This window comes from Polypterus senegalus, chromosome 17 (assembly GCF_016835505.1).
Source record: "Polypterus senegalus isolate Bchr_013 chromosome 17, ASM1683550v1, whole genome shotgun sequence".
In the NCBI taxonomy this organism is placed as follows: domain Eukaryota; kingdom Metazoa; phylum Chordata; class Cladistia; order Polypteriformes; family Polypteridae; genus Polypterus; species Polypterus senegalus.
This window is the reverse complement of record NC_053170.1, coordinates 19184001-19208519: the sequence shown is the minus strand read 5'-3', so window position 1 is coordinate 19208519 and position 24519 is coordinate 19184001. Positions and strand designations below refer to the sequence as shown.

Here is a 24519-nt window from a genome sequence, read left to right as displayed (position 1 = left end):
GTGAAATGCATGCATATTCAATGTGTGTATTTACTTTTCAGTTCATGATAAAGCAGCTAGTTGTTGTCAAAAGCCTTAAGCCTCCATTTTTGTATGTTTTCCATTCATTGATTCAGAGAAATCTCTTGTTCCACAAGTACAGGCAACATATGGCATGCAGCAGTAACTCCTGAACCCCATACTTGTGAAACATGTCTCACAAGATACTACCAGCCCATAAGCTTTTAACAAATGCAGAAAGCATATGAAGGCAGGATTTGTAAACTCAAATGATTCCTCACATATCTATGCCAGGGTACATAGTTGGTCTACTGTTTAATGGTCAGGACAGAATTCACATTGCTCCTTCTTGATCTGAGGTTCAGCTGTCAGGTGGAGTCTTAGTTTCATTTCCCACACATTAGCATTCTCATGGAGGCAGAGGAATGTAATCCCTTACTAACTGGGACAACCCCCTTGCTCCGTAGTTTTTTTTTTAATATAAAGGGGGTCACAACTCCAGCCTGCCTGTCTTGAGGTTGCTATTCCCACTTTTCGCTCAACAATGAAGAGACATGTTGGTCAAAAACTGATCCGCGATATCTGGGTGTTGTCAACATTTATTAGCTAGATCTTGTCTATCAATGCAACTTTGCCACTATAGAGGATATTAGTCATTGCAGTATCCTTATCCCCGGAGATGGAACCGAGTCCTCATCAACTGGCACTGCCCCTTCCAAGAAGGTCATATCCACCAGGCTTTGGAACTCCTAAAAGTGTTCTTTCTATTTCTTAACAATATCCCCAGTTGTGGTCAACATTACCCCACCCTTTACATGAGAACAGTAGGGGGCAATGTCTCATGCACCCGTACCAAGTCATCAAATGGTTTTACCAGAACCTGTTTAGCGCCACTGAACACCATTCTTTATGGCCTTACCAAAGCTTACAATTTACCACGTAGTTTATTTTCTAGTCCTATGGGCAAAAGCTGTGGGTAGTTAGCGCAAGATCACAAGTACATACGGTGGAAAGAGATATGGTTATAAAGTAAAAGCAGTATTTATGGTTTTTCAGCATTCAATATGGTAGCATTTGATATGAAACCGCAGAGTAAACACACCTAATGAAATAGTGGGGGGGACCAGACCTGCACTCTTGCGGTTTATAGTCCAAAGCCTTAGCCACTTGAGCATCCAACTGCCTCTTTAATGAACAGAGTAAAATTACACCACAACATACTTTAATTTAGAAATGTTACACTATATAACCATAGGTTTAATCATCAATATAGTTTATGAAACACAATAAAATTAGAGAAAAGTTTTAATCACATTTGTGACTTACATGTGTGCTCAATTCGTCCAAGAAAGCAAGCTGAAAATCAAAGTGCATAAAAACAGCTATGTAGCTAAGCCACAGCCACGTTTAACCTTGGAGTGCAGTGCTATCGGCTTTCAGAAGGATAAGATAATGGAGCTTAGTGATTATAAGATGATGTATAGCAAAGTGCAAGGATGCAATTGAGAGCGCTCTGCTAACTCAGTCTGATCGCACAAATTTGCCTGAGCTATTATAAATTTATCTATTGTATATTCATTTGTAGAAAATGGTTTGGGATTATCTATAACAAGAAATACTAAAAAGTGTCTAATGATGTAGACATTTTTATATGCTGTTTATGTCATTCCCTTGGAATGTATCCTTCAGTCTTCAGGTTTACAATATTCAAGTTACTCTGCACGGCACATTCAGAGAACACATATAAAGTGTGTTCCTTTTGTTGTTGCCCTGGTACCACACTCTTTCACTGACTAATATTAGACTATCATTAGCAACTACAGGATGAAAGCTTGGTATTGACAATGTGTGGACATGGAACGATTCACTTTACACCAGTCACCCACACATACAGAATGTTTTTAATTTATATGTTAATAGTGAGTTTGTTTAAATAAAAAAAAAAACAACTTCTTCGTCCCAACTCATTGTTCTTACACTTGATATTTTTGTCAAATTATTTGTATTATTTAAACATGTGATTTGTCTTTTCCAGTTTTTTTCTGTATTAAAATATGTTAATAAACACCCATTCTTTATATATTAAAATATATAATGAACTCAGAATGTGTATTTAGACTCTGATTTGCTTTGGGCCCCCAAAAGAATTGTAAAAGGTGATTCCTACTCTAGGTTAAAGGGTAATAGTACTAAAATGTTAAATCTTGTCTTGTTTTTCAGAGCTGTCCGGAGCTGGTACAACATCTCAGGTTAGTAGTGTTAAACTCAATTGACTCTATCTTTATGCATGTGTATATATACTGCCCGTTAAAAGTTTTTCAAAACCCTATATTTTAGCATATTTGCTTAAACTTCAGTTAGTATGTTCATCAATAATACCATAAAATTAGAAAACCCAATAAAGGAATAGGTACTGTAAGTGTGAATTGAGAAAATTTTGTGACTTTTTATTTTATTGGAAGCAATCTTGGTTGCAGTGGCAGTTAGGCACTTCTAGCAGACAACCTATATTTGTCTTCCAGTTGATTAACTGGTTTACCTTTATAGTACACCTGGCTTAAATTAAAACACTAATTAAAGTCACATTAGTATCTGAGATCTTGCCAGTCAATAGGTCCTGAGGTGCCAAGATTTACTGTAGGCCTTTAGTAGAACATTTGAGGAGACGTGGCAGTTGTCATGGCATGCACATGTCAGCTAATGTTAGAGAAAAGGCAAGTTTTTATTACTTTAAAAAATGAAAGATCATATTTCTGATAAATGCAAGAACTTTTCTTTGAGCACTATAACATACACTTTTAAAAGGCATCTAAAAAACTGGGACATTGTTTAATTAAAAATGCTCTGGCAGATCTAGATTAACAACAAAATAAGACAACAAGAACATAAAGGTCTTGCTTGTGTAAAAGAATGCTAACTGTATCAGATGTCAAGGCACGGTTGAATGAGACTCAGGTTAAGAAAGTGTTCACTGCAATAGTCAAGAGAAGACATCAAGAAGCAGGGCTGATGGGTCATGCAGCAGCACATAATGTTTATTAAGGCAACAAAACAGTATTAAGATGATTACTTGGGCTAAATAAATCACAAGAACTACATTTCTGCCCAATGGAAAGATGATATTATGAACTAATTGATCCAAGTTTGAGATTTAGAGTTCATCAAGGACAGTTTATGAATGTCTTCTAGTTGGTGCCAGATTAAATTAACAGTGTTTAAAAACAACAGACATGGCGGTCCGTAGAGTTATGGTTTGGGTGTTTATTGGCTGTAGAAAGGGTGACCTTTACTAGGTGACTGGAGTCTAGAACCAAAGGAGCTACAGTATCTTCCAGAAGGCATGCCATACTCTCTGTCAGAACTCTGTGAAGAAGACAGCAGACAAAGAAAGCTGAAAGTGATGACATGACATGGCATGTACAATCTCCCAACCTGATTTTTCATGAAATAGGTTAAAAGGTTAAAGCTAAACAGTTAGTGCAAGCCACTTGTGGGCTTTTCTCTGGCAGTTTTGGAGTACATTTTCAGAACAGTAGATTAAGCCTTTAATTGATAGAGTGCCCAGAGTTTGTTCTTCTGTACACATTATAAAGGGTGGCTGCTTTGATGATTCTGTGATTTAGCCTGTTCAATGTTTCTTCTTAATTATTTGTCATTCTGCTATTTGCTTTGTTTGGTATTTGATGTTTGCGGTACCTCATTGATAATAAAGCATGAACTTAAAGTGTTCAAAAACTTTAGAATGGCAGTATATCTAATCTGTCTGTCTGTCTATTTAAAACAGAGAAAGAAACTTTGAAGAATTTTCCAAGCATCTAAAAGGCCTTGTCAACCTATATAAGCTTCCTGGAGACAAGTATGTTGACAGAAAAACATTTTTAAAGATTTTATTTTTCAGTTGTAATTATTAAAGAGTTTACAGTCATTTCAGTCATCGTACATTTTAAACTATCTGTACAATTTCTATAGGCTGTCTACTAATTTGTCGGATTGAATTCATTTTCAGATGACTAGCTCAGCAGTCTTAATGTTACTTTCTTTGAAGTCCATTGAATATTACATTGCTTGTAGTATTAATAGAGGTGTTGTCTCTTTTACTTTAGCACTATACAATATATTGCCATGTTATGTTATTCTTTAAATACAATGTGATTACTGGTTATATATTCTTTATTTTGCTAAGGTTTGTTTAATTTTGGTTTTCAGCAAACTGAAAACAAAGATGTACCTGGCGCTACAGTCCCTGGAGCTCGACCTTACAAAAATGATGCATATGTTCAGGTATAGTAGCACTGTTCTGTGAGTAACAGAATCAGATCTAGGATGACAGATTCTGACTGTTGGTACGGGCGCTGTCTTAGTCTGTTACTAAGTTGTGACTGTAAATTTAATGTATTTCATAAATAAACTTTTTGTTAACCTCTTCTCGAATTCAGAAATATCAGTCCTTGAACGTTTGAAGATTTACATTGTTTACAAAAAAAGTTTAATTATTGCATATAAGGTTTTGCATATGTAACCAGAACACTGGACAACACTTATTGGCACTTGTTTTCTCAAACATTTAGTATATACGGTTTCACATACCAAAGTGAATTGAAGTATGCAAGGTTATGCAGTAAAAACACGGACATAAAACCACCTTATATTTAATGGATAGTAGTCTTACAATGATTTGTGTTTTCACTGTTCTTGACATGTAACAATTTGAACTTGCTAGTCTGACTTTTGATACTGTTATGCTGTAGGTGTAAAGAAAGGGTGGGCCTGATAAGGCTTTAACCCTTCTGTATAGTTTAGTACAGACTTTGTCATGGCAATATTTGCTGTATATACAGTATATAGAATATCTCTATATATAATCATTTGGTTCTTGATCTTTGTTTGTCCGCGAATGAATTAGAAGAAGCACTAGATGGCAGTAGAGAGACAGCTAAAACATAGGCATTGCATTAAGAATCTCCTCCAGGCTTATACTACTGAAGACTGTAGTACTCCAGTCACACCTCAAAACGCAGACATTCCAACTAAACAAATTGTTGTGCTTTAAATTAACTAAAGAGATCTTCATTTAGATCTTGATCTTTGTCCACGAATTCCATACATGCGTAGACCACCTTCCAGTTTAGTATGTTGTTGTTACTCACTCAACAATGTGCTGGAATAACGTAAGGAGTGGTGCACAGTGTTACGCTGGTTAGCTCCTGAGGCCTGGCTAGAGAATGAGATTGCCGAAGATAAAAGGTACGTGCCTATGTAACATATGAATGAAAGAAAGACCGTGGGTAAAATGAATGACAACGTAACCGCACGTTCCGGAAATCATTATTGTTACGTTGTAGCCTGCGAGTGCTGTGCGTCTCACAGTTGTACCGTGGCTTGCTCACACGTCAGTGAAGTGATCCCTATTTATGCTTTAAAGAGCCTGGATACCTATGTGTCCCCCTTTAATAACCATTGCTCCGTGTATATTGCCTTACTCTTTGGATTGCCACAAAGCAACCTGCGAGATTGGAGAAAAGTTGAGAAGACATCGTAAGAGGAAACGACAGCGCCCTGATGGACTGTGAACGGACAGAAGCAGAAATGCTCCTACACCACCACATAATTAAGATTCGGATAGTGATTCCGAGTAGGCCGTTCCTATCGAATCAATATCCAAGGGTTTTCTTTTTTAATTTTGTTTGCTTTATAAAAATCATAATGCTGTGTGACGAAGGGCCCAGTTCACGACTGGCAGCCGCGTTTAAACAAGGAGCCCTTCACAGACAACTTTAACACGCGCAATGTAGTTGGGCGCACATGGCTAGTGTGTATATATATATATATATATACTGTATATATATATATATATATATATGCATATGCATAAATCAATTGAAGAATCAATACTGAATCACCTTCAGCTGATCGAGTAAGAATTTCTGCTTGAATTACATGTTGTTTCAAATCTGTAACAACCAAGCGAGTTCCGTTACACAGTCCACGCTTTGTATTTAGGTTTCAAAGGAGCATGATAATATATCCTGCTGTCTGCATAAGACTATGATTTGGCATTGCAGATGGTATAATGCTGTTCAAAAACTCCACAGGAAAGTTGTGCCTTTCCTGGTCGTCATCAGTTATAATGGAGTCATAACTTAGATAAGTAACATAGTCACCATCAATGATGTCAATTACTTGATTGTTAAGTCGTTCAACAACAATATTTTTAGATACAGAATGGCTCACTTAGCAAAGGACTGTGCCATGTCTTTAGAGATTCTGTGTCTAAATATTTCATTAACAATGGAACCATGGCATATCATGGATTCTGGTACTTCAATCAATTAATCGCATTGCTTATACATTAGCGGCTAAGTGAGTTTCTCTTTCCTTGGCGGTTTCATTTTGCCGAAATGCTCACCTCCCTTGTCTATTAGCGGTAAGCGAGTTTCTCTCTCCTTGAAGGTTTTGTTTCGCCGATGTGCTCGCCTCGCTTGTGTATTAGCGGCTAAGCGAGTTTCTCTTTCCTCAGCGGTTTCACTTTGGCAACGGAGTCGTTTTCTTTCAGCTTCATGCTGTAGCCTCACACTTCTTTCTTCTTCTGACTCATTAACTTGGGGGTGCCGTAGCATGATTTAAAACTAATCAAAGATAAAGGAGCCACCTAGGCTGGACAGATACACACACACACACACTCTTATGTGACCACTTTATTAAGTACACCTTGCTAGTACCAGGATGGACTGCCCCCAGACCACAATTCTTTTTGACATAGATTCAACAAGGTTCATTCCTCTGGGATTTTGGTCCATATTGACATGATAGCATCGTGCAGTTGCTGCAGATTTGTGGGCTGCACATCCTTGATACAAATTTCCCATTCCACCACAGCCCAAAGGTGCTCTATTGGATGGGGATCTGCCATTTGAGTGCAGTGAATTCATTGTCATTTTCAAGAAACCAGTTTGAGATGATTTGATCTTTGTGACATGGTGCCTTTATCCTGCTGGAAGTAGCCATCAGAAGATGGGCACACTGTGGTCATAAAGGGATGGACATGGTTAGCAATAATACTCAGGTAGGCAGTGGCATTTAAACGATGCTCTATTGGTACTAAGGGGCCCAAAGTATGCCGAGAACAAATTACCCACACTATTATACCACCATCATCAGCCTGAACATTTGATACAAGGCAGGATGGATCCATGCTTTAATGTTGTTGACGCCAAATTCTGAACTTGCCATCCGAATGTTGCAGCAGAAATTAAGACTCATCAGACCAGGCACTGTCCTACTGATGAGGTTCTGTTTTATGCCAAATCTTGCACCCACTGTACTTCAAAGGGTCACATTTACTTCTCCTTTATCGTTTACTGATAAACTGGCTTCATTGGTGGTGCAACCAGCTGTTATTTGCTTATTTGTCTGTTTTACTTGCACATGCTTTTGTGTACCAAGAATAGACTTGTTGCAATGCTTGTGCTTCTTCACAGTATTGTTTGCGATGCTCATAGGATTATTCTGTTGTTCATTTCTGTTAATTTTGTTTCTTGCACTCTAATGGTCTGTTGCTTCCTATGGTATTAGTTAATTTGCCATAATGGATTCTGTTTTTGCTTTTCTAATTTCTGCATTATCCTTAAATTGATTCTAATATCCCTGCAAACTGATAATCATCAGTGCTTCTCCTCCTTCCATCTTCTCACATTTTATTTCTTTTAAATAATGTAGCTCATACATTTTTATGTCTTATAGGTTGGCAACCAGTGGCAGTACTTTATACACCATACTTCATGGCAGCGTAGGACTTCTGACTCCTCGGTGTGGAGGTATGTAGTAAATCTGTACAACCTCTATACGCTGGCGACTTTATTAGATTATGTTTTGAGAACTGTTAATTTGTGCTTCATACAGGTCATTTGATGAATCTCAAATGTTATGTGTCTCCATCCGATGTGTTAGCCTGTGATATGCTTGAAGAAGGAACTGGGGCTCTCCTTCAGCTGAGTGATGTTAATGTCAATGGTAAGCTGCAGTACTGTGTCCATTGATACTTTTTAGGTTTGACATTTAGTTACTTATGGTCTCAGATCACCTGCATCTAGTTTTAGGTTAAAAGAAGGAAGATGTCTAAAATTTGTTAATTAGCTTGTGGTGTCTGTTGTGGGTTTTAGCTGGAAAACCAGGATTTGTGAAGCCATGTACTAGGATGTTAAAATTTTGTTTTCTGGGGTGTGATTTTACTGTTCAGTGTGTTTGTATAACTCCTCCTGCCAGCAGTCCCACGATCTCTGGGCTTGAACGTGTCAGTGACGATTGAAGGGGTTTCATCTATGTACAAGCTTCCCATTGCACCACTGATCACTGGTTCACATCCTGTAGACAACAAAGGGTAAGTCCAGAACCAGGGAGCATAGGGGATTGCCTGACAGCTTTGTCTTATTCCTTTAGCTGTCCCAGGTTCTCATTTTCTCTGAATGTGTTCATTTTGTCCATAGAACACCATCTTTTTCTTCCGTCACCAACTCAAACTGTGTTGATCTGCCAGCCTGTTTTCTTCTGAAGCTTCAGCAACCAATACCCTTTTCTTCAGCATTTATACAGAAGCTAGAGAGCTGCACAGGTATGCCCCAAAGCTGGGTGGCAGTTTAGTGGGGATAAAAGGTTTGGTAGTTATTGCAAGGGAGGATCCATTTGGAGCCTTGAATGATCAATATTTCAGGAGGTATGGTGTAATAGTCAGGCCGATGATGGTCTGTTTAAAATTACTTTGGTAATATTTTTACTTGGATAATAACCATGACGGTGTAAGTAAACCTTTAAAAGAAGGAGTAGATATGTTCCTTATTTATGTTGGAAGTATGCTAAGGGGGTTATTCTATAACAGAAAGATGATGGGGGACATTATGTAGTGAAGCAGAAGTTCCTCATTATATGAGATGGTAGCTGGGAGACTCTTTTTCTCATATGTGGCTTCCTGCTACCCACTACAGTGTTCACCTGCCAAGTGTGGGTAGTGCCAGAGATTTTTAGCCAGCACTTTAATGGAAGCCCGCATATAGGGCAATGTCTGCAATGCTCCCAGCTGTACTTGGGAGAATTATGCTTAACCTCCCAGTATCCTACACCTCTATTATAGTATTATCTCTCTAGTGTCTATGTTTAAAGCTTCCTTCATAAAAAGGGAGCAATCGCAAACCCTTCTGGTTACTCTTTATGTACTTTAAATACAGCTTATGTAATTGTTGAATGTAATTTTTAACAGACTGTACTTCCAGGCTCCTTTCAGATCTGTCATCCTTTACAATATGTTCATATTCTCAAAACACTTTTCTAACAGGAATTCCCATTCCTGACTTGGCCCCATCCCGGACACCTTTGTATGAACTCATTACTCAGTGCAAATTACAAGAGGAAGGCGGCCCACCACTTTCAGCACATGGCATGCGTTTCTATGCTGTAAGTTCTTAGTTGTTGTCTCTCTACTCTTTCCTTCTGAAATGTTTTCACTTACCGCCTTTCACTGTTTCTGTTCAAGCCTTATGTGACCCATCTCTCTTTTACCTCCCTTTCTTTCCTGATTGCTCCTTGCTTTATCTGTTTTTCATTTATTCATTTATTTTCCATATTTTAGTTCTCATTTTAGTCATATTATCCTTACCCTCCCATCAGCTTATCTGTTGTGTTTCCTGACATGCAACTTTTTACTTTCCTGTCTCTTTCCGTTCCTAATTTTCTTTTGAACCATTTCCTCTCTTTTCATTTATACCCTTTGTTACCTTTCACCCTCTTTCTCCTCCCTTGCTCCACTCATGGCCTCCCATTTTCATGCCTCTTGTTTCGTTTTGTTTTTTCTTTCCACTGCTTATGTTCCTCTCTCTCTCCCTCTCTCTCTCTCTAGCTGATATGGGCTAAGAGTCCTCTCATTAAAAAAGTATATATTCTTACCACCCTGACACTACTTTTCCGCAGTCTTTGCCAGGACAACAGCACTGCTACTTCTTGAACAGTGATGCGCCAGTGCATAATGGTCAATGTCTGCAAGGGACACTCCTGTCGAAGATTCCATTCCGTCACCCAGCACAGGTTCCTGGACTGCTGGATCTGATCCGCCATCAGGCAACATACAACACGCTGATTGGTAGCTGTGTCAAGCGCACTGTTCTCAAAGATGGTAAGTAGTGGTAATGTCTTTCAATATTTACAAGCACACCCAATTTTTCTTTTTCATTGTACACAGAAAAACAAGATGGGTTTAAATTAATATAGCATATCCAGTCTATAGTGTCAAGCAGGTGTGTGCTTACTCCTTGGATTTTCTTACTGTGCAGAGAATACAGCTTGTAAGTAATGAATTTAGCTTCATTAAAATCCACATAATCTCATTGCCTTATGATGTGTCAATTAAGATTAAGTCAAGCTGGTATCAACGAGAGCTTTTTTCTGGGCAAATAGGAAAGAGCAGCCCCAGTGGTGATGAGGTACTATTGACACCTGTGTAAAATTAAGCTGCTTTCAGATGGTGGGCAGTACGTTGTTTAGGAGCAGCATTGCCAGGTTTGGTTTATCACATTTCAGAGATGATTTTGTGTGTGTGTGGTTTTTTTTTTCCTGTTTTGGGTGCAATCAGTGCCTATAGAACATTCATACAACCTTTCAAAATAATCATTTTTTGGCTAGTCTAATTTAAGGATCATTATGTGAAAAACCAAATGTTCATACTTTAAGGGAATCAATTCAAAATTAAAAAAGACTGTATTCTGGCTAAATAATCCAGCCTTTTTTCTTAGATTTTTGTCAACAGAGAACACTTGCAAATGTCAATGTCTGCCAGTTTCTCTTTACTGTTAGCATGCAATCATATTGCCAGGATACTGTGGACACTCTTGATGTAATTCCTCAGATTTTCAGATGGTCAGAACTTCAAGAATGTTGGCTTATTTTTCAGCCATGCCAGGGCCACTCAGGCTATATTCCAGAGTCATTATCTTGTTATAACATACAATTGACTGAATATTTGCTAAACTCCTTTATACTGTACAGTGTTACTTATAAAGTCAGGGTGCAATACAGTTCTTTACAACCCTTTTTAAATAATTGGAGTGCAGGGAGGTTAAAGGACTTTACAAAGTGAGGTTGGAAATCCAATGTTCTAAACACTACGGTATATTACCTGCCTGAAGTTTATCTCTTATCATTAATGGTCAAAAATTAAGAGAGTAGTTGTGATGATAAAAGATAGACTTTGAAAAAATGAAAGTAAAAATAAACAGGTAATGCAAATTTATATGAAATCTAGCCCCAAGAAACAGGTTTTATGAAGTGCCAACTATAACAAAACCAAGAGGAATTAGAATTAAGAAATCAGAAAGACTGGGGGGGTGGGCGACAACAAAGAAAACCCAAAACAAAGAAAACCAGTACTTCTGTGACTGATTTTGTCCTTAACATGACTATGGACAGACAACTTCCTATCTTTGGTCTAAGCACAAGTGTTGGCAGAATCAGTGTGAACTAAGGTATGTTATAAAATAATCAATTATTATTATATACTAGCCAACCCGCGGCATAGCATACGCCTCATAATTATGTATTAATGGGTGAGCACCTCCTGAAAGACACAGTTGTCCAAATGGGGTTGGTTTTGAGGATACGACTGTAGGACAATGAAAAGATGTAACTGGAGAGGGCAACATACAATACAGCATTTTACACGCTGCATACAGCGATTCACATTCGCGACAAACTGTTTCACACACCGCATACAATGATTCACATCTGCGACAAATGTGATTCTTCTTAGATGGTTTTGTCGCGTCCACCCACGCTCTCGAACCATACACACTCTCTGGTAATGTGCCCACTCGCAAGAGCAACCAACAGAGACCCGCCCACCAACTGTAAGACCATGGGACACCCCTCGCAAACTGTTCTACACGCCACATACAGCGATTCACATCCACGACATGATTTTTCCTAGATGGTCCTGTCGCGTCCACCCTCGCACTTGAAGCATACACACTGCCTGGTCATGTGCCCGGTCACATGCCGCGTCCACCCTCATTCTCGAAACATACACACCACCTGGTCATGTGCACGCTCGCAAGAGAAACTCACGGAGAGCCGCCCACCAGCAGCCTGTGTGTGTGCCTCTGTCTGTCTCTGGCGCTGCCTATGTGTGTGCGCGGCTTTCTCTCGCGCTGCCTCTGTGTGAACCGGTCAGGCACAGAGAAGGTCAGCTGCTGAGGGAGCATGTCGACTGTTGCAGGGCCTGCATTGGTGAAGCAGGTGAGACGGTAATGAAACAGAGGCACAGGGCTTATTGGTTTTTAAAGACTGCTTGCTTCATTGTGTTTTAACTTCAGTTTTAAAGGATTTTTTTAAGGATCCCAAGGGATACCCCTCGCAAACTGTTTTACACGCTGCATATAGCGATTCACTTCCGCGAGAAACATGCCTCTATAAACAGTCAACGTGGCTCAGAGTTGCATGTGGACTCTACGACAGACGAACATAAATGACGCCGGTTTTCCCGTGTCATCGCGTCCGAGTTGGTGGGAGTGTTTCTGCGAGTTGGTGGGCGTGGCTTCTTCCTGCGTGCGCCATGGGCGTCTTACTTGTCGGCAGCTTAGTGAATCCACGCCCCTTCTGGCGTGCTTTCCATGGGTGTCTTGCCTTAGTGAATTATATATATAGATGACTGAAGTTAGACAAGGCAACCTAAAACATGGGATTCTTTTTGCAAAAAAAAGCAGATGGTTATGAGCAAAATCACTTTTGCTGTAGACAGATATGCTGATTTTGTGTGTGTGTGTGTATGTTTACAGTACACAGTGCACCACCATTAGTAAAAATAAAACATTTTCAGTTTCATTGCACATAATAAATATTAACTGGGGATTGTGGAAGAGAGGTAAAAAAGAGAGTGCAGGCAGGGTGGAATGGGTGGAGAAGCGTGATCTGTGACAGACGGACAGCAAGAGTGAAAGGGAAGGTCTACAGGACGGTAGTGAGACCAGCTATGTTATATGGGTTGGAGAGGGTGGCACTGACCAGAAAGCAGGAGACAGAGCTGGAGGTAGCAGAATTAAAGGTGTTAAGATTTGCATTAGGTGTGACAAGGATGGATAAGATTAGAAATGAGGACATTAGAGGGTCAGCTCAAACTGGACGGTTGGGTGACAAAGTCAGAGAGGCGAGATTGTGTTGGTTTGGACATGTGCAGAGGAGAGATGCTGAGTATATTGGGAGAAGGATGTTAAGGATAGAACTGCCAGGCAAGAGGAGAAGAGGAAGGACTAAGAGAAGGTTTATGAATGTGGTGAGAAAGGACATGCAGGTGATGGGTGTAACAGAATAAGCTGCAGAGGACAGAAAGATATGGAAGAAGATGATCTGCTGTGGCAACCCCTAACTGGAGCAGCCGAAAGAAGAAGAAGAATATTTTACTGCCAAAATCACTGGTTCAGGTATAAAAAGTCATGTACATGACACATCAGATTTCTTTTTCTTAAGGCATACATCATGTTTTTCATTTCCAATCTTTATTAGTTTACACCTACTCTCCCATAAAGTAGGATATTGTGTATTAACCGCCATCTAATCTTTGTTTCTGAGCAAATGCTCACCCTTAACACAAGGCTGCCTTCAACACCCCTTCATGTAGGGTTATCATTCTCTGTTAAGATGTAGCATTTGGATTTTAATCAAGCATTTTCCAATTTAGGTAAAAAAAAATATTTCTGCATTTGCTTTTAAAATGTTCACAGTGTTTTGCGTTTCTCAGTGCATCATGTTTATGCCACAATGTGAAACAGGCCAGAAATATGAAAACTTTGGGCTGTAAGATGCTAACATCAAGCAGTCAGTCAGACAAAGACCTGTAGCTCCATGAGAGTTGCTGCTGTTTTCTAATTGGGCATTCAGTCTGATGTGGAAAAACCTGGGTGCCACCATCTTCCACTAGTTGGTGACAATAATCTCTGTATTCTGACTACTTTGTGCCTTTGAAATTGCCAGACAAGTGTTTTTTTTTCTCAGAGTTTCTTTGTAGGTTGCTTGAAAGCACCTTATAGCTGAATCTTTACCATCTACTAATTTAAAAGCCGATATTCTTTAGTAATAACATGCATTGTGATTGAATAGAGCTAGACTTCTAGTATAATAGTTTTTTTTTACTATTGTTAATACTATTTTTACTATTAATATAAAAACGAACAGTTTTTATTTTACTATTAAGTTTCTGAATTTTTAAGCATTTGTTCTTCACTTGGAAGTTGTCTTTTACAATGTGTATATAAAATTATAAAGTATAACTTAAGGTGTCATGATTTTAGGTCATGGGCGACACCCCCTACCCCCCCAATGGAGTTTGTTGGCTCTGTAGTTGTCTTGCTGGATTGCTTTACATGCCTTTCAAAATGGTACTTACAAGCGAGCAGACTGCCTGAGTATTTGATTAAAAACATAGCAGAAAAAATTTGTAATAACAAAGCGTACATGGAGTGAAGTATTTGTCAGTAGGGACTGGCATTTCAAATGTATCTTTAGTTATCCTAGTATGGAACAAGATTAGATCTTTGAATTGTTAATTTAACAAACTAGGGGGCTTCACCCCCTTCTCGCTTCACTCACCAACCCCCTTTTTTGTTTTTCCGGATACACACTTTTAGGTTTTTTTTTTCTTTGAATTGTTGCTATTTCATTAGTTTCACTTTTATTTCAGAACTTCTGTTAAAACAATATTTGGAATCTTTCGAGTCCCAATGTGCTGAATCTTTTTAATGAGGTCAGTGAGACGTGTTTAATGACTTTGTACCGTGATTCAGGATAGGTTTCTCTGTTTGGAATTTCAGCACAGACAAAACGATCTTCATCATCAGCAGTTAATAATTTTTTTTGCAAAGCAACCAATAAATGCATGTGTGGTAAACTCCATTTTTGAAATTCTCTGACTTAAACTTCAAAGCCTTACAATATTTACATACTTCTGACATATCACCTGTGTCCATATATTTGATCTCTATTCACCTTTTCGTTATTTCTCCAAGTAATAATTTCTCTTTCTTTGCACTAATGCAATGTTTACTTTCTTTGTTTTGATACTGTCGTTGTTTGCTGCTTTTATATTTTGTATCTTGCTCTGCATGTGTTTCGCACCTACGTTTTTTGAGTCTTTTGAATTCCAGTTTTCATTATCTCTAACCTGCTCTGCATGTGTTTGGCCCCCTTGTTTTTTTAACCTCTTTATGACATTTTACTCTGTCTTTTATTTCTGACCTGGCTTTGTCCTGCTTTTGTTTCAATGACACCTGGTCCATGGTGATTATTTTCCCTTTTTTGAGTAATAATTTCCGTTTGCGCTACTGCGATCTTTACTTTCTTTTCCTTTATATTTTCGAATTTTCCTACTTTCATATTCTTTAACTTTCTCCACATGTGTATCGCCCCATCATTTTGTTTTTGAGCCTTTCAAATTCTACTTCTTTCATAATCTCTAACGTGCTCTGCATGTGTATAGCGCCAACGTCCAGATTGGACGTGCTTTTTTCCAGTTCCACTTGTTCCGGGCTGACAATTCCTTTCCTTGTTTTCTGAATTTGCACTTAGATTATTCTTTTTCTTTTTTGTCTCTCCAACACTTTTGTGTCTCTTTTCTCCGCGCTGCTTTCTTCTTCGCTTAGTCATCAACGTTTCATTTATAACGTATTGTCCTTATACACTTTATATGCGCTGAGAGCCCTAGATCTGTGTGTGCTCAAAGCCAAAACATGACTGAGTGTGTAGATGCCCGTGTTCTTATTTGGTTGTAAGTGGGGTGTGTTTTGCAAGAATCACATGTTCTACGTCATTGCAAGGTATTCCTGGGTCAATCTCCTGGCACAAAGTCTCATGTTTAAGGTCTCCACGAGACGCTCCGTGGCCAATCTCTTTAGTATCGCAGGTCTTTTAAGTGTCTTCCGTGATCTTAACGTGAAGATCACGTCTCGTCGCTCTACTGTTTCTCTCCAGGATTTTTTTTTATAATAAAGAGACATTTTCAGGACATTTTACCATTTACATGTGAATAAAGTGAAACAGTTACATGGAACAAAATGACAAATGAATAAGTAAGGAATATCTGTGTATTTGGAATTGCAATGTTTTGTTTTGACAGCATTCATGTTTTAATTCAATAGTGTGAGATACACTAGAAAATGCATACAGACATACAAAATGCACTTGCAGGCGAAATAAATATTTTTTTCTGATGTTGTAATGCAAAATGTGAGTTGTGGACACCAACATTTTGTAAATGTTTGGGCAAAACAAGCTTATTCCGTGTGTTTGGGTTGAAATAAGCTATGAGAATAAATGTTAGAAAACATGAGTAGTTCTCGGCCATTTTCATTCTGTAAAAGTAGCTCTTCTTGGGAAGGTTGGAGACCCCTGCCGGAGAGTTTTTACTAAAACTGGAGATGGCTGTGACACTTCCATGCTGAATGCTTGTTGTTCACTTTTGCAGTGGCTACTCCTTTTCTTTGGAATGGCTTGCCTTATTACTGTATATTAATTCCAATCCAACACTGACCATTTTTAAGTTGTCTTTAAAGACTTATGTCTTCCTGCTGGCATTTGACCCTGCAAGAGGTTGACAGTATGTTTGTATATGTTAGCTCATGTACATTCATGATTATAAATATGTCTGCATGAGGGTATGTATTTTGAGTTTATCTTTTATGTAATGGTTGGTTAAGTTTGCAGTTTTGTGGTGCATATATACATTTTTAGTTGCTTCTTTTACCCTTTTTTGTACAGCACTTTGGTTCAATTTTGGCTGTTGTATGTGCTTTATAAATGAAGTTTGCTTGACTTGCATTAATCAGACCCATTTGATTAGTTGAAAGTGCTGAGCACCTTTTAAAGGAGGCTTTTTTATTACCAGTAAGCAGAGAGTACTTTAATTTGTAATTAATAATCACTGAATGTTTGCTTGCACGTGCAGCAGTGGTGCTGCAGTACTGTCGTCTCCTTGCACTTCTGATGTTTAAGTTTTGAGTCTTGCCTAGTTGTGGCATGTGTGTGGTTTTTGCACTTGCACCCATGTCTGTGTAGTTTTTTTTTTCCCCTCATGTACTGATGTTTTTTACCCAAAGATGTTCATGTTAAGTTAGTTGACAGCTTTAAACTGGTCCCATGGATTTGCTACTGAGTGAGACCTACAATGAACTGATACTCCTGCCTTTTCTCCAGTGTAACTGGGATAGGCTGCAGCCCCCTATAAATTAAATGAAATGGCTTTGTTACACTCCTGGGATATTTGTGTACATATCTGCTAATGTGATCCATTACCAGGGACTCCATAGTGAACAAGATTAGACGTTTATATAGTGTTTTAAGCTACAGCTGACAGGGCAAGCATTTTTTCTTACTAGCATGTTATTTTAAATTAAACCCTAGTGCGTATAAATTGCAAAGAAAAAAGTGATATGGGCACAACAACTAGGGAAAAATCAGTGCAGTCTTTCAATAAGTCTAATCAGTAGTTTACCGTTTCTTTCCCATATCAAGATTCTCCCGGCCTCCTCCAGTTTGAGGTGTGTCCGCTCACAGACACGAGCTTCAGCATTTCCTTTCAGCACCCTGTCAATGAATCCCTAGTCTGTGGTGAGTATTTCCACTGTCATTCGATGCTTGAACTGTAAATTCTATCTTGTGACCATTGATGGCAAAGTAGGTAGATCATGGTAGCTGCTCAAAGAGTCTCACCCCTGTTGTCTTTTCTCCTCTTGCCCTTTAGTGGTTATGGATGTCATGGATTCTCATCGGGTGTACTGCAAGCTCTACAAAGGGTTGTCAGATGCCCTTATTTGTACTGATGACTTTATTACCAAAGTGGTGGAGAGGTAGGAATACTTTTTTGTGTTGTTCTTCCTTTATCGTATCATTTCCCTAATGGTTCTCCTATTTATTTTTTTGCTTCTGTGTCCACTTTTTTTTTTCATCTCATAACTGACCACGGTTTTTGTTTTTATCTCTTTTCCTTTGTGCCTTCTTTTTGGCATCTTCCATCTCATCTTCACCCATGGTTCTCATATTTCTTTTTTCCTCTATGTCTAGGTGCATGTCCATCCCTGTAACAATGCGTGCTATTCGTCGGAAGGCTGAGACAATACAAGCCGACACACCAGCTTTATCCCTTATTGCTGAGACTGTGGATGCAATACCAAAAAGTCGTTTACCACACACTGGAAGCCCCGAGTATAGCATGGGCACCGGTGGGAGTGGTGGAACTGGAAACAGCCAGCTAGGCACCCCTGGAGGAAGTTGTGGCAGTGGTGGAAATTCTTTTTTGGGCCCGATCACTTTATTTGACATGGGGTTGGGTCTGAAAGATCGCCAGGCTGCTGGAGTAGGAAGCACAGGAGGTGGGCCAAGTCTAGGAAGTGGTTCTGGACCAGGGGAAAGCTCCAATCCTGTGAGTGGAGTGCCAGCACATACAGATGACTTCAACAAAGTCACCCAAAATCCAATCCTCACTAGTCTTCTGCAGATCACAGGCAGTGTAGGGTCTAGTCCTACTCCTCCTCCATCTTCAGCTCAACCTCATCTCACACCGCCTCCAGTGTCCTCTCCTGCCAGCAATACCAAGAACCATCCCATGCTTATGAATCTCCTAAAAGACAATCCCGCTCAAGATTTCTCCGGCTTATATGGATCAAGCAATTTGGAAAGACAGAATTCTGCAGGTTCTCCTCTGACTGATCCATCTGGAGCACCCACTGCTTCTGGTAGTAAGCCCAAAAAAAAGCGCCCACGGGCCTCTGCTTCCATGTCAGACAAAAGTGGAAATGGTGGCATGTGTCTGAACAAGCCTCAGCACCAAACCGAGGATGACTTTCACAGAGAATTGTTTTCTATGGATGTTGATGCTTCACAAAACCCAATTTTTGACGTTGGCATACCTGGAGATGGTTTAGACACTCCTCACAACATCACCCCTGCCCCGAGCCAATGCGGTACCCCTCCTGCAGGAGTGGTTGTGGGTGGTGTGGCCCCAACCTATCATCACTCCTTACCTTCACACCCACATGCCTCACATGGACTTGCCCCACAAGGCAGGATGGTTAGACTCTCCAGCTCGGACAGCATTGGTGCAGATGTGAATGACATCCTGTCAGATATTGCTGAACAGACTTCAAAGATTTCTGGTGTAGGAGGCAGCCACGTTCACACTCATGCTGGGAGCATAGGTGGTGATGACAGCGGGACGCTGGGTACACCCGTCAGAGACTCTTCAAGCTCAGGGCAGGGCAGCACACTGTTTGACACTGATGTTTTTGCTGCAGGCAGCAATGAAAATCCTTTTGCCACAGATCCAGCTGACCTTCTGGCAGAGGCTGCTACAGCCACTACACCCAACAGTGACTCATCATCTAATAATTTCTTCGCAGACACAGATTTCAATCCTGAGCTACTGCACAGTCAGGGTTTCCCACAAAACTACTTTGATGAAAGCAGTCACAGTGGAGATGGAGACCTGGAACTGCCCAAGTCATACAGTAGTGGAGTCTCACAGTCTCAGTCAGGTGCACAGTCAACACCAATTCCTCAAAACCCCAGTCAGGGGCAGCATCACCTTCCAGATTCTTCAATGAAGGACCCTTTTGAAATGAATGTATTTGGGGGAAGTGGAGGTGGTGGTAAGCCCCCTTTAGGGAGTCTCATGTCAAGTTCAGATGTAGGGGAGCCTCCTTTAGCTCATGCTGGTGGAAATCAGAGCCCATCGATGTCCATGATAGGCGGGTCAGGTGGAGGCAGTGGGATTCTGGATGGAGAATTTGGAAAGGGGGACTCCTCAAAGTCCAGTAAACAGCTTCAGCAGCAGATGAGAGGGGTTAGCTGCAAAGATGGGAATGGCGCGGGAAGCCTAGGAGGCTCCTGCATGGCCGGTGGAGGCCTGTCTTCTGAGGCCAAGGGAAAGCGTAGCCGCACTCCGTCTAGCGATGGTAAGAGTAAAGAAAAGGCAGCAAAGCGAAAGAAGATTGACCCTGAGGGGAAGTCTCCTTCCCACAGTTCTGCAAGTCGCCCTTTCACTCCTCCTGCCAGTGTTAGTGGGACTAGCGGTGGATCAAAATCTCCAGGGACCTCCGGCAGGTCACAGACTCCCCCTGGAGGAGTTACAGGAGCTGGAGGTGCAACTCCCCCCATCCCTAAAATTACCATCCAGATCCCAAAAGGAACTCTGGCTGGAGTGAAGACCTCTTCCCATAGCGGGTACACCTCAAGTAGCTCTGGGGGGGGCAGTGGAAGTGGGGGAGGAGGAGGAGGTAGTAAAAGTCACCACTCCCATTCCTCCTCCTCTTCCTCGAGCAAAACTAAAAGCGGTAAATCTGAGAGCTCCCTGACACAAGGGGGAGCGAGCGGGGGGTCTAGTGGAATGTATTCTTCAGGGGTAAGCGGCAACACCATGGGGGGGAACTCTTTATCTAAAGCTGCCTCTCTAGGTGGAGGCAAGCCTGGTTCTTCCCCTGTGGCTAAACACGGATTGAGCAGTACAGGGGGGGCAGGTGGCAGTAAGATTAAACCACAAGGGGGCAAACCGCCTGCCTCTCTCATTAACCCCACATTAGGGAAGCCAAGCATCTCGCCATCCCACTCCAGGAGTAGCAGTGGCACGAGTAGTTCTGATAAACTGTCTTCTCCAATGAAGCAGCAGCAAGTACCAGGAACGCCCCCATCCTCTAAAGCGAAGTCACCAATCGGATCTGGGGGGTCCCATATATCTGGTACAGGAGGTGGGAGCAGTTCAAAATCTTCTGGCAGTGGGCTAGGGTCCCAAAAGCAAACAGGAAGCACATCATCCTCCAGTTCTTCATCTACTTCGTCCACCTCTAGCTCTTCGTCTAGTTCCTCCTCATTCTCAACTGGATCACAGTCCCAATATGGTGCTGGAGGTGGGGGCACCAACCCAAATGCAAAAGGAAAGTCTCCTAGCAGAAACAAGAAGCCATCACTGACTGCTGTCATTGACAAACTGAAGCATGGAGTTGGGACTTCGGTAGGACCCGAGGAAGGAGGAGACGGTGGTGTACCCTCTGGCATGGCACCATCATCTCAGCATGGCATGAGCTCTAAACATAATCTAGCCACAGGCCAAGGAGGGGACTACTCCTCTGGGAAGAGGGAGAAGAATGATAAGGACAAATCCAAAGTATCTGTGTCGAGTGGAGGATCTGGTGACAAAAAGTCTTTGGACTCTAAAAACGTGGGTAGCACCGGAGTGGCCAAAATTATCATCAGCAAACCAGATGGTGGCTCGCCCAGCATTAAAGCTAAGGTGACTCTGCAGAAGCCCGGAGATGTAACGGCTGATGGACTCCGGCCACAGCTTTCCACCTCTAAGGCGTACGGCTCCCCTCTTTTCAGTGGCTCCACCCCCAAACATGAGCGCTGCTCCCCGAGTCATAGCAAGTCTCCTGGCTACACTCCTCAGAACAACGACAGCGAAAGCGAGTCCGGGAGTAGCTCAGTTGCCGAGAAGTCACACCAAAACAGCCCTAGCTCTGATGACGACCACTCGCTACGGCCACTGCAGCAGCAACAACAGCAGCAACACGAGTACAGCACAGGCAGCGAGAAGCACAAGAAGCACAAGAAAGAGAAGAAGAAGCAGAAAGATCGAGACAAGGAACGGGACAGGGAACGAGACAAGGAGAGGGACAAGGAGCGCGAGAAGAAAAAGTCCTCATTCGGCCACAGCCTAAAGTCAGACGGCTGGTCCAAGTCCCCAATCACATCGGGTGACGCTTCCCTGTCACTGCTGGGTTCTGAACGGCCATCCCGTCCCAGCCCAGGGTACCTAAGGAGCGAGGATGATGACCTCATGGATTCGGCACTGACTGGAAATCTGGACTCCTTCCTTGGCAAGTAGGACTGAACACTGAAACAAGAATCTTGATGGCAGAGAGCTGCTCGAGAAGGAAAACGGTGGTGGCCTGGAGTTTTGCTTCAGAATTCCCAATTTCTCCTTTTTTTTTTTTTTTTAGTCCCCTTCTATCCCACAAAAATGGATGGTTGATGCTTCATGGACTGAGTGGTTAGCCTAACAGTATTGGAGCGCCATGGAAGGTTTGCTCTGCCAATCACAAGGCTTCTCAGTGCCATGGCGTTCATCCTTGAGCTGTGCACAGGAGCCATTTAAAAGGGAACTGGACAACAACAGTGACGTTTTTAGTTACGGTATTTTAGTGTTTTTAAATTTCTTTAATTCTTTTTATTGCTTTTAACATTGCTGTTGAGATGCAATATGTTTGTCATTTAAATATTTGATTGTTTTTTTTTTTCTTTCTTTAATAAAAAAAAAGGTTTAAAGTTAAAAAAAAAAAAGATAAAAGTTCGGTAAAAACAAATGTAGACAAGAGGTGATCAAAAAGTCTTGAGTCTGAACCTTAAAGGGGATTAACCTGTGGTCCTAATTTTGTACAGTGGCTGTAAAAAAGAATTCACCTCCCTGGGCTCTTTACAATTTATTGTTAACACAACAATGGACCCCAGTGGATTGAATTTGGCGTTTTGACACTGACTAACAGAAACAAGTCTCTTTAGTGTCCGAGAGAAAGCTGATCTCTGCAAGGTGGTCAGCATTTCCATGGGATATAAAAAAGTCTGCACACCTCTGCCAAAATGGCAGGTTTTGTGTGACAGAAAAATGAAACCAAGAGAAATCCCGTCACAACGTATTCTACCTTTATTGCAAAAGGAAAAATATACAAAGAAGGTGAAAATAAATCAGAAACTGTTTAGTGAAAAAAGGGGGGAGGGGAATCCTATAAAAACCTGGCAGCATTAGTGTGCAGACCCCCCTAAATGAATGTTTAGTTATATCACCTTTTGATTTTATTACAGCACTCCGTCTTTTTGGGAAAGAGTCGATCAGTTTAGCACATCTAGACTTGGTGATTTTTGCCCACTCCTCCATGCAAAACATTTCCAGATCTGTCAAAATACGTGGGCATCTGCTGTGCACGTCTCTCGTCAGGTCACCCCACAGGTCTGGGTGGGCTCTGGCTGGGCCATTCCAGAGCATCCATCCTCCCTTGATGAAGCCATTGCTTTGTTGATTGTGGTGTATACTTTGGGTCGTTGTCATGATGACAAGTGAAGTTTGTCTTCGTCTTCAGCTTCCTAGCAGATGTTTGAAAGGTTTGTGTCAAAATAGACTGATGCTTGGAGCTCTTCATGATTCCATCCACTGTGACTAAAGCTCCAGTTCCAGGGCAGCCCTGAAGCATGACGCTCCCTCCCTCATACTTCACAGTGCCTATGGTGTTCTTTTGATGATGTGCTGCTGTGTTGTTTTTGAACCAAACATACCTTTTGGAGTTATGGCCATATAGTTCACCTTGTCGGACTATATTTTATTTTTCCCCATGGCTGTGGGAGACTGGCTGTGCCTTTTTTGCAAAGTTTAGCCGGTTTTGGATGCTTTTCTTTGTGAGAACAGGCGTTCGTCTTGCTGCCCAACCCCACAACCCAGAGATCTAAAGAATACAACTGATTGTCGTCACATGTACGGAACAACCGATACTTGCCAGGAAATCCTGCAGATCTTTGAATGTTCATGTTGGCCTCTTGGTGGCCGCCCTGACCACTTTTCTCATTGTGTTCTCGTCAGTGTTGGAGGAGGGAGGTCCTGATCTTGGTACAGCCATAGTTTTTCCACTTGTTGATCACTGTCCTCACTGTGCTCCATGGGATGTTTAATGCTTTGGATGCATTTTTTGTACCCCTGTCCTGACTGATACCATTCAGTGATGAGACCCCATTCACATTTTAAAAGCTGTTTTCGGACCATGGCTTCTAGAGTTATGTTGCAACCCTGAGGATTTCAGAATAATCCTACAGGAACAGCCAAACTTTAACTGAGCTTATTTGAGCTCAATCAGAGCCACTTGGATTGATGTCGGGAGTATAGTCATAGCCAAACGTTTTGAGAATGACACAAGTACTGGTGTTCACAGAGTTTGTACTGGAGTAGAATTACAAGCATTTCAGAAGTTTCAAAGGCTTTTATTGACAATGACATGAAGTTTATGCACAGAGTCAACATTTGCAGTGTTGGCCCTTCTTTCTTTTTCAAGACCACTGTAATTTGCCCTGACATGCTGCCAATCAAGTTCTGGGCCAAATCCTGACTGATGGCAGCACATTCTTGTATAATCAATGCTTGGAGTTTGTCAGAATTGGTGGGTTTTTGTTTGTCCACCCGCTTCTTGAGGATCGACCACAAGTTCTCAATGGGGAGTTTCCTGGCCATGGACCCCAAATTTTGATGTTTTGTTCCCTGCGCCATTTAGTTATCACTTTTGCCTTATGGCCCGATGCTCCATCATACTGGAAAAGGCATCGTTGTTCACCAAACTGTTCTTGCATGGTTGCGAGAAGTTGCTCTCTGAGGATGTTTTGGTCCCATTCTTTATTCATGGCTGTGTTCTTTGGCAAAATTGTGAGTGAGCCCACTGCCTTGGCAGAGAAGTAACCCCACACGAGTGG

General features: G+C 41.2%; 1 protein-coding gene across 3 annotated transcripts in view; it reads left to right on the top strand.

The window, feature by feature from the left end:
- med1 (mediator complex subunit 1) overlaps positions 1-22287 on the top strand; it is a 31763-nt gene extending 9476 nt beyond the window's left edge. For 2 of the 3 annotated variants that reach the window (XM_039739361.1, XM_039739360.1), the window contains exons 5-16: positions 2221-2249; positions 3785-3856; positions 4207-4281; positions 7741-7814; positions 7900-8010; positions 8263-8377; positions 8484-8608; positions 9326-9444; positions 9958-10159; positions 17536-17631; positions 17765-17870; positions 18085-22286. In XM_039739361.1, the coding sequence (XP_039595295.1) occupies positions 2221-2249; positions 3785-3856; positions 4207-4281; positions 7741-7814; positions 7900-8010; positions 8263-8377; positions 8484-8608; positions 9326-9444; positions 9958-10159; positions 17536-17631; positions 17765-17870; positions 18085-21898 (4938 nt within the window). In that variant the 3' untranslated portion in view covers positions 21899-22286. Of the gene's footprint in view, positions 1-2220; positions 2250-3784; positions 3857-4206; positions 4282-7740; positions 7815-7899; positions 8011-8262; positions 8378-8483; positions 8609-9325; positions 9445-9957; positions 10160-17535; positions 17632-17764; positions 17871-18084 lie in introns of all 3 variants that reach the window. The other variant, XM_039739359.1, reaches the window with a different exon arrangement.
- Positions 22288-24519: the final 2232 nt, after the last annotated feature.